Raw genomic sequence first — 11,215 nt, forward strand, 5'->3', positions numbered from 1 at the left:
ATACAACTCTGAGATTCATCTTCTCCAGATAGCCAAGAAACGAAAAAAAGCCATGGAGGTTGTTCATAGAGAAACATCGAAGCCCAATATCTCCCCCCCCCCGACACACACACACACAAAAAAGAATGGCAACATGATTATCAATCTCCCCAAACTTCCCCACCCCCCCACACAAAATAGAACAAGAACATTGACCCCCCGCAACCACACTGTCCCGCACAAAAAATCTATGAGAAAAAACAGGTAAAAATACAGAATATAAAAAACTTGGTAGAAGATTTGATCATAGGGTCATAAGTTCAGAAACAAGCCCTTTGGTCTACACTAACCCTTAAAGATCCATTTACATGAATCTCATCTTATTGTCCTCCTATTCATAAGACACAGGGCAGAATTAGGCCATTTGACTCACCAGGTCCCATTCAGTAATCCTACTCAAAGTTTGAAGTTCAAAGTACATTTATTATGAAAGTAGGTATACATTATACAACCTTGAGATACGTCTCCTTACAGGCAGCCACAAAACAAGAAACCTAAAAGAACCCATTAAAAAAGACCGACAAACTCCCAGTGTGCAGAGAGAAAAAGAAACAAAAGCAACATGGATAAGACGTTGCCAACAGAGGGAGAGTCCAGGACCAGAGGGCAGAGTCGCAGAATAGAAAGACATACCTTTATAACAGAGATGAGAGGTATTTCTTTAGTCAAGGGGTGGTAAATATGTGGCACTCATTGCCACAGATGGCTATGGAAGTCAAGACATTGGACATATTTAAAATGATTATATACAGATGTAAGGGTGTCAAAGGTTACAGGGAGAAGGCAGGAGAATGGTGTTGAGAGGGAGAATAAATCAGATATGGTCAAACAGCACAGTATACAAGACAAGCTTTTCACTGTATCTTGGTATATAAAAAACCAATACCCATGCTTCCAAGACAAGGACATGAAATTATGTCCAAATCACTATAGCAGCTCCCCATTAAAATGACTCATCTCCCCACTCAACATACACACTCTATTTACTTTCTGCCACAGGTCAGAGTGCGTGCCTACTAACCCATATCCTGCACTGCTGACCAGAGATCTGTCTCGCTGACCACATCACATCCCCAGCCACGCACTGGGCTCCTCCTTCATGAGGAAGAAGGAACTCCTCTCAATCCAAGGAATGATTAGAACGCGAGTCTGATGAATGTAGTTTAGCGAGCCCTGGGGACTAGGGATTTTCTCAAAGGCAATAATGTTTTCATTTAGTTGGGGAGGTACTTATTTTGGGAATTCTTTCCTCAGTTCAGCTGCTACATCAAACATTACAACACAGTACAGGCCCTGCAGCCCACGATGTGGGTGCCGACCTTTTAACCTATCCTAAGATCAATCTAACCATTCTCTCCTACATAGCCCTCCATTTTTCTATCATCCACATGCCTATCTAAGAAATTCTTAAATGCCCCCAATGTATTTGCTTCTACTACCACTCTTGGCATGGCGGCCCACAGACCCACCACTCTCTGTGTAAAGAACTTAACTCTGTCATCCCCCCATACATTCCTCCAATCACCTTATAATTATGGTCCCTTGTCCTTTCCATCCTGGGAAGATGTCTTTGGCTGTTCACTCGGTCTATCATTTTGTTCACCCCTATCAAGTCATCTCCTATCCTCCAAGAAATACTGTGATTTGTACAAATGTGCGAATTAGGGTCAGGAATAGGCCATTTAATCTCCTTGAGCCAATTCCACCATCCAGTAAGATCATGATCCATTCGTAGCATCAATTCCATATTTTCATGTTTTATTTTTATAACTCCGCTTTAAAAAAAATCCAAGGTGAGACACACACACTGATGTTTCAGTTCGCTGTTGCACAGGGTTTACGCATCTCTGCACTGAACTGAGGCTGTGGTCTGCAACTAATCAGCTGTGGACTCACTTTCGTGAACTTGAGTTCTGAATGCTATTTGCTTATTGTTATAGTTTGGACAATTTGTTTTTTTTTAAAACAGCACATTGGGTGTTTGACAGCCTTCTTGTGCTTTAATGGGTTCTATTGGGTTTCTTTGTTTAAGGAGATGAATCTTGAGGTGGTATATGAAGCATACACACTTTGATAATAAGTGCAATTTGAACTTTGAACTTTTAATGGAAGTTTAAAAACAAAATCCAACAATATGTATTTGGATATTGGACACTTAAAGGAGCGTAGCGGTTAGCGAGGCACTATCACAGCACGTGGCATCGGGATTCAGAGTTCAGTTCCGACGTCCTCTGTAAGGAGTTTGTACTTTCTCCCCGTGGAATGCGTGGGTTTTCCCCGGGTGCTCTGGTATCCTCCCGCAGTCCAAAGACACACTGGGTAGGCTAACTGATCATCGTAAAACAAAAACAAATAAATTGTCCCGTGATTAGGCTCAGGTTAAATCAGGGATCGCTGGGCATCCCACCTATCCCGCGCTGTATCTCAATAAAATAATTTCTTGCCTGCTCAATTTCAGTTCTAAAAAAAATGAATGTATTTTTGTTAACTGCTGGCAAACCTCCATCATGGGCTATAATAAATATCAATGACCAAAATTAACTCATTTAGGGTTCAGTCCCCTTCCCACATGCTGGAGGTATCAAATACTACCAATATTCCAGAGATCCCACAGGATTCTAAATAACAGAGGGGATGATTGAAAACAAAAACACCCACTGAACTCAATTATATTTTATAATCTTTTTGTAATCCTGCTCAAACTCCCAGGTCTTCTTCCGCCGGTCAAACAATCTCCCTCAAAAGATAACTGGCACGTCAGCTTTTTTGAACAATGTTCCTAAAGTGTGGAATTCAATACCTTGATACAGACTCATTTGACACTTTTAAACACCAGCTCAAAACCTATTTATTTAACCTTGCTTTTAAGTTGCAAATTTCTACAGATGTGCCGCGGAGAGAATTTTCTAACTGACTGCATCCACCGTCTGGTATGGGGCGGGGCGACTGCACAGCGGAGGGATGTAGAGTTAGTCAGCTCCATCATGGGAACTCGCCTCCGTAGTATCCAAGACACCTTCAAGGAGCGATGCCTCAAAAAGGCAGCGTCTGACATTAAGGACCCCCATCACCCAGAACATGCCCTCTGCTCACTGTTACCATCAGGGAGGAGGTACAGAAGCCAGGCACACACTCAGCGATTCAGGAACAGATTCTTCCCCTCTGCCACCCAATTTCTAAATGGACATTGAACCCATGAACACTACCTCACTACTTTTTTATTCCTACTTATTTAATTTAATTATTTATTTATTATATATATACTTACTATATTATCATGTATTGCATCGTACTGCTGCTGCAAAGTTAACAAATTTCACGACACTAAGGACCCCACCCATCCATCCAGCATCCTTTTTGACTTTCCACCATCAGGAAGGAGATTCCGATGCATTAAGACAAGAACGGTCAGGATGAGGAAGTTTCTTCCCTCAGGCAACACTCACAACACGCTGGAGGAACTTGGCAGGTCAGGCAGCATCGGTGGAAAAGATCGGTCGACGTTTCGGGCCGGAACCCTTTGTCTGGCCCGAAACGTCGACCGATCTTTTCCACGGATGTGGCCCGACCTGCCGAGTTCCTCCAGCGTGTTGTGAGTGTTGCTTTGACCCCAGCATCTGCAGATTATTTTGTGTTTATTTCTTCCCTCAGGCCACTGGGCTTCTGACATCCCTGCCGCATCGTACTCGAAGTGGCGCTGGTTATTCTGTTCTGCACCTTACAATATTTAATTTAGGCACACAATTTGCTGGAGGAAGTCAGCAGGCCAGGAAGCATCTATGGAAAAGAGTCAACAGCTGACGTTTCGGGCCAAGACCCTTCATCAGGACTAATATTTACTTTATGCACCTTAGCTTGTTATTTATGTGTGACTCATCTGTAGATTTTATCCTTACTTTCATAAGTTATCCTGTATAATGTGAGTTATGTGTACTACCGTGCTTCACACCCTGGTGAGGAGAAACATTTCGTTTCTAAATACATTATATAGCTATTTACATTATATGGTTATATATGTTACATATATTATATGGCTATAAATGTTATATACATGTATCTAGCTAAATGACAATAAACTTGACTTGACACATACCGGTGATATTAAACCTGATTCTGACTAACGTTTTTTCATCTTTTATTTTCATGTTTGCACTATAAGAGAACTTTGAATTATAGTAGTGTGTACCATGGACAGCATTCTGACTGGCTGCATCACCATCTGGTATGGTGTTGGGGGGGGTGGGTATTGCACAGGATTAAAATCAGTTGCTGACAGCTCTACCCCGGGGCACCACCCCTCCCTAGTATCCAAGACATCTTCGTGAAGCTGTGCCTTAGCAAGGATTTAAGGACACCATTAAGGACCCCCACCACCTAGGACAAGCCCTCTTCACGTTGCTACGGTCTGGGAGGAGGTACAGAAGCCTGAAGGCACACACTCAGCGATTCAGGAACAGCTTCGTCCCCTCTGCCATCCAATTTCTAAATGGACATTGACCCCATTACTACCTACCTCACTACTTTTTAATTTCTGTTTTTGCTCTACCTATTTTAATTTAACTAATAGATATATATTTACTGTAACTCAGTTTTTTCCCCCTCCATATTTATTTATCATGTATTTCAGAGTACTGCTGCCGTAAAGTTAACAAATTTCACGACATATGCTGGTGATTCAGTATGAAGGGTTCTCTATAAATAAGTTATTATTAATGTAGTCCAGATCAGCAAGGCAAGGCCAACCAACCTGAGATACTTGCAATCCAGCAGATTCCAACTGGTGTAACATGCATTAGCACACATGGGGAAAGGCACGAGGCACGTATTGGTTCTTAATGAACACACATCGGATTATCAGGGTGCTTTGAACAACTCTTATGTCACACTAGCACCTTATCTTGCTTCAGTGAGGGGTGATTTTGCTCATCCTCTCACTATCTCGCCATGCCCGGACTCACGCGCAATCAGCCTGAACCAGCTCCCGTATCGCTGCGGCTTCCCCGCTCTGGGCCACCTGAGTTATGGTGGCTGCTCTTCCCGAACTTCTCCCCCCTACAAGTCAAGCTCAATTAACTCTGCTCCGTGAGGCCGTGTTTAACCACTTCTCCCTGCATTGTTTAACCCTCTCCCCTGGCTCTTGGTCTACATTAACCTCCACTCCTCAATTGGCATTCCAGTCCGGATCAGCCCGCTTTTCACTTTCTTACCCCGCCATCACCACCCTCCTCTTCCAGCCACGTCAACCCAACAACTCTCAACCCCAATCCTGGCCTACATCGAAACTTCTCCCTCAGCCACTGTTAAACACACTCCACACTGTGTGAAACCACTGTTAAACACACTCCATACTGCCTTAAACCACTCTGCTCTCCAGGCCTACATTAACCCACTCTTCACCCTAATGTGATAAACCCAAGAGATCTAAAGCAGCATTAACCACCTCACCACCACAGTCTAACCAGCATTAACCCCCACCCCCGTCTCCCACAATGCAACTGGCATTAACCCACTTCATCTCCCGCAGTCTGGCCAGCATTAACCCCACATCTCCCGCAGTCTGGCCCGCATTAACCCCACATCTCCCGCAGTCTGGCCGTTAACCCCACATCTCCCGCAGTCTGGCCGGCGTTAGCCCCACATCTCCCACAGTCTGGCCGTTGTTAACCCCACATCTCCCGCAGTCTAGCTGGTGTTAACACCCCCTCCCCCGCAGTCTGGCCGTCGTTAACCCCACATCCCTGTAGTCTGGCCCGCATTAACCCCACATCTCCCGCAGTCTGGCCGTTAACCCCACATCTCCCACAGTCTGGCCGGCATTAACACCCCCCTCCCCCGCAGTCGGTCGGCATTAACACCCCCCTCCCCTGCAGTCTGGTCGGCATTAACACCCCCTCCCTCGCAGTCTGGCCGGCGTTAACCCCACATCTCCCACAGTCTGGCTGGCGTTAACACCTCCTCCCCCCCAGTCTGGCCGTCGTTCACCCCCTCCCCCGCAGTCTGGCCGTCGTTCACCCCACATCTCCTTCAGTCTGGCCCACGTTAACCCCATATCTCCCGCAGTCTGGCCCGCGTTTAACCGCACATCTCCAGCAGTCTGGCCCGCGTTAACCCCACATCTCCCGCAGTCTGGCCTGCGTTAATATTCCCCTCTCCCGCAGTCTAGCCGGCGTTAACACCCTCTCCCTCGCAGTCTGGCCAGCATTAACACCCCCTCCCCTGCAGTCTGGCCGGCGTTAACCCCACATCTCCCGCAGTCTGGCCGGCGTTAACACCCCTTCCCCCGCAGTCTGGACGTCGTTCACCCCCTCCCCTGCAGTCTGGCCGTTAACCCCACATCTCCCACAGTCTGGCCCGCGTTAACCCCAAATCTCCTGCAGTCTGGCTGGGGTTAACACCCCCTCCCCCGCAGTCTGGCCGGGGTTAACACCCCCTCCCCCGCAGTCTGGCCAGGGTTAACACCCCCTCCCCGCAGTCTGGCCAGGGTTAACCCCACATCTCCCGCAGTCTGGCTGGCGTTAACCCCACATCTCCCGCAGTCTGGCCGGCATTAACCCCACATCCCCCGCAGTCTGGCCGGCATTAACCCCACATCCCCCGCAGTCTGGCTGGCATTAACCCCACATTTCCCGCAGTTTGGCAGGCACTAACCCCATATCACCTGCACTCTGACCCGCATTAACCCCACATCAACCGCACTCTGACCGGCATTAACCCCACATTACCTGCACTCTGACCAGCGTTAACCCCACATCTCCTGTAGTCAACCAGCGTTAACCCCACATCTCCCACAGACTAAATGCTGTTAACACCCCTGTCCCACAACCTAACCAGCCTTAACCCTCCCTCCCCACAGTCTAACCAGCATTAACACCTCCTCTCCCACAGTCTAGCTGGCATTAACCCCCCCCCCACAGTCTAACCAGGGTTAACTTCCCCCATAGTCTAGTCAGTATTAAATGCCCCTCCCACAGTCACACTGACAATTCTAATTATCATTAACCCCCCCGTCTCACAACCTAACCAGTACAAACCTATGTTCACAAGCCTCACCAGCATTAACCCCTTCTCCTACAAGAAGTCTAATTTAACCCCTTGCCACTGTCTGGTTTAACTCACACATCTCAGGCTAATTTAAATCCCCATCACCCACCCTCCTTAACGGATTTAATCCAACCTTCCCCTTCTGCCCACCTTCACTGAACCTCCTCCCCACCCTTGCCGGCAGCTTGAACCCCCACTCACCCAGCTGACAGCCCGGAGTATGGTCTGAGGCTGCCTGAGGAATGTGACGGGGTCAAAGGCGCCCCCAGCCTTGCCAGCTCCATAGGCTGCTCCGGTCTCCATCTTTCTCCAGCCTCTGCCTTCTCCCAGCGCTGGAGCGACGGGAACGCGCCCGGCGCCGGCGGGAGCGCGCACTCCCAGGCACGGAAGCCGCCTGGACCAAGCCGGAGTGCACGAGCGGAGAGGGAGGGGGGTGGGGGAGAAAAGGCGATTCGCGAGCGGAATTCGAAAGACCATGTCAATGCAGGAGCACGAAATAAAGGCTAACAACCTTACCTTGCGATCGCATATTTGATATGCATAATGTATTAAATATTAAAAATGTAATCCCGCTGTTAAAGCATCCTGCAAATATATTTTTTAAAATTATTGTACCTGTTAAATGTCCTTGTAGCAGTAATTATGCATGATAATATTGTTGCGTTTTAAAAGGACAAAATATGAAGTGATCCTATATGGAATATGAGGTAATACCGAGTTTTCAAAATAAAAATGAATGCAAAACAATTTTATGAGTATATTTTGATATTGTACGTTAAGAAATCTGATAACAATATCGTTCTATATACTAAATAATCTAATATTAAAAATTCATGTTAAATAATGTAAGTGTAAAACTACAATCTATGCTTAATAAATTGGGAAGAACACACAAACAAGAAATATCGAGATGAATAATATTTTAATACGTGCAAAGCTTTAGTAAATAGAGTGAATATTTCAGAATATCACTAAGCAAACTAGATAAGAACGTGGAATAAAATTTATTTGTGGTAAGTCACTATTTAACATTTCAGAGCATGTTAACCAATGTACCTAAAAACGTTTGCAATTTAAATTAAACAATCATAAGTGCGTTTATTTTTATTAATAAATTATTTTTAAATATATTATTAAGTAAATTGATAAATAATAAATATACAACAAATAAGTAGTCCATTATATTCATTAATTGAAAGAAATATAGAGTATTAGGTGATAATTGGTATTACTCTGAGTGGCTGAAACCCAGAGAAAAGAAGTGGATCAATATAAATTTTCAGTCTTGTTCTAATTCTCACAAGCCTGTGGTGATGACAGATTTACATTCCTGAAGTAATTTTCCTGATGTCCCAAAGTGCTTTACAGCGAATGAAGTGCTTTCTAAACTGCAGCCACTTTTGCAGTATATGTACGTTTTTTTTTGCATGACTATTTCTTTTTGCTCACTATTTTGAATGTGCTGTGTATGTTTTGCATTTTGACCCCAGCGGAACGCTGTTTCATTTGGCTGCATTTACGTTTGAATGATAATTAAACTTGAATTTTGAATTTGAAACCTGGCAGAAATTTGCATAGGGCAAGATCCCACTTGCTCAGAGGGAGAGGAGTAGAAATTAACTTTGAGGGAAAGGTGGGGATTAAATCAGCTGAGGAGGAGATGGAAGGGTAAGTTAAACGTGGGGCCGGAGTAGAGGAAAAGTTCCTTTCTGGTGATGTTGAATATTGGAAAATGCACTGAGGTTCAATGGCATCTATTTTGATTCCAATCCCCATTCCCATTCCAACATGTTGCTCCATGACCTCCTCTACTGCCATAATGAGGCCACTCTCAGGTTGGAGGAGCAACACCTCATATTCTATCTTCGTAGCCTCCAAACTGTTGACGTGAACATCAATATCTCCAAATTCCAGTAATGATTCCCCTTCCCCTTCCCTTTCCCTCTGCTAACTTTCCTCTTTCCTCTTCCCTCTTCTTTAATTCCCCACTCTGGCCCCCCCCTTACACCTTCTCTTCTCCTCAGTTGCTGTTAAGTCCCCCTGGTGCCCCTTCTCCTTCCCTTTCTCCCATGGTCCACTCTCCTCTCCTGTCAGATTCCTTCATCTCCAGCCCTTTCCCTTTCCCACTCACCTGGCTTCACCTATCACCTTCCAGCTTGTCCTCCTTCCCCACCACCCACCACTACCTTCTTTCCCCTTCCTTTCCAGTCCTGATGAAGAGTCTTGGGCTGAAATGTTGACTTTTATTCATTTCCATAGACGCTGCCTGACCTGCTGAGTTCTTCCAGCGTCTTGTGTGTGTTGCTCTGGATTTCCAGCACCTGCAGAATCTCCTGTGTTTCTGAGGTTCAAAAACCCTCTTTACTGATCTCCCCCCCAAAAAAAATTCTGTTGGATTCTTTCGAAGAGCATGCAGGTCTTCGATTAAATCACTCCTGTCAAAAGCAGCACATCCAAAGGTGCTGCCCTCCTCTGTTAGCACAAGAGATTCTGCAGATGCTGGAAATCTGGAGTAAGACATGCAAAATGCTGGAGGAACTCAGCAAGTCCAGCAGCATCTATTGAGATGAATAAAGAGTCAACATTTTGGGCTAGAATGGCTTCTTCTGTCTTCCTTTCACCTCTTGATGAAGGGTCTTGCCCCAAAATGTCGACTGGTTATTCCCCTGTCCGACCTGCTAAGTTACTCGAGCATTTTTTGTGTGGGGCTTCTTTGTAACTGCTTTGGGAGACTCAGCCCAGATCTCTGCACTCCCATCTCTGGCGTGGAACCGAAGGTAAGGTTGTGCTGATTAAGGGCTCAGAGGATTTGCAACTGTACATTGAGGAACCCCAGGTACTTGGGATCCAAATGTCAATTGGGACAGACAGGCGGATTACCCGGATCGAGCCAGAATTGTCCCAATAGAAGTAGGAGGCAACGTAACTGCCTGATCTTGCCATTTCTCAGGCTAGACAGGGAAAGCAATTCAATATCCCTTTGAAAGAGAGTGAGGGAGAGAGGGAACGTGAAAGTAAATGAGAGAGAGACAGGAGAGAGAGTTAGAAAGTGAGTAAGAGAGTGAAAGAGAGACAGACAGTGGGGAGAGTGAGAGAGGGAAAATGAGTGAAGGAGAGCGAGGGGAAAGGAGAGTAAGAGAGAGAAGGGGTGGGAAAGAGAATGGGTGAAAGAGTAAGGAGAGAGCGAACGTGGGAGTAGAGGGGGGAGAAAGAAAGAGAGGGAGAAAGAGAGAGAGAGAGAGAACATGTGTGTGTGTGTGTGTGTGTATTTTAAATGTAGCGGCTTCAAGTTTCTGTCTGTAACATTGTGCCTTCTCTATGATCAAGCAAACAGCATTGTGGCCACATGTGACTGTTTTAGCCAGGTGAGGTTTTAACTGATGAAATATTTCTCTTTAAACATAAAGCAGCATCTGCAAATCTGCAACAGCACAGAAGCCGCCGGTCGGGAGCTCCACGATTTCAATGCAGTGCCAATGAAGGAGTCAAGCGGGGAAAAGCATGACTTGGAGGCAAAGCAGACCGAATTGTTCCCATGTGTCTGCTATACTTGGCCTGTTAGATGATAAGGTCAAAGGCTTGGGAAAGATTGGTTAAAAGAAAAAGCTTTGATGAGCTACAGCAGTGCGTTTTGTAGGTTGCTAACAAGTGGGCAGTTAATTAGCAGAAACCTGCCCAGCCCGAGAAGATTACATTGATTTCAATAATCGCTTTCCCTAAAACGATGAACTTTTTTTATCCTAAAGTCAGGGTCAACATTGAAAAGAAATAGGAAGGTTGGCGGAGAGGCACGAGGCAGGTGTATAATGGTGCAAGGTCAAAAAAAAGGAGATATGATGTTCAAACAATTGATTAAAAGAATGGTAAGGATATGGAACTGATGGCTTCAGAGGGCTCTTAGGGTGAATAGCCTGCAAGAGGATGTACTGTTCGGGTATATTCTGGAGTTATGGAATATAGCAAATACTAATTCTAACAGTAGCCAGTCTTCAGATCAGAACATGGATTGTAGATTGAATTTAAAATGCAACTCTGAACAATGACGCAAACACGAAGAAATCTGCAGACAACAGGAATTCTGCAGATGCTGGAAATTCAAGCAACACACATCAAAGTTGCTGGTGAACGCAGCAGG

General features: G+C 45.4%; 1 protein-coding gene across 2 annotated transcripts in view; it reads right to left on the reverse strand.

The window, feature by feature from the left end:
* The window catches only part of LOC134354081 (synaptogyrin-1-like), a 56,346-nt gene extending 48,909 nt beyond the window's left edge, over window positions 1–7,437 (reverse strand). For both annotated transcript variants that reach the window (XM_063062826.1, XM_063062828.1), the window contains exon 1: window positions 7,282–7,437. In XM_063062826.1, coding sequence (XP_062918896.1) covers window positions 7,282–7,383 — 102 coding nt within the window. In that variant the 5' untranslated portion in view covers window positions 7,384–7,437. The remainder of the gene's footprint in view (window positions 1–7,281) is intronic.
* Window positions 7,438–11,215: the final 3,778 nt, after the last annotated feature.

This window comes from Mobula hypostoma, chromosome 11 (assembly GCF_963921235.1).
Source record: "Mobula hypostoma chromosome 11, sMobHyp1.1, whole genome shotgun sequence".
Lineage (NCBI taxonomy): Eukaryota > Metazoa > Chordata > Chondrichthyes > Myliobatiformes > Myliobatidae > Mobula > Mobula hypostoma.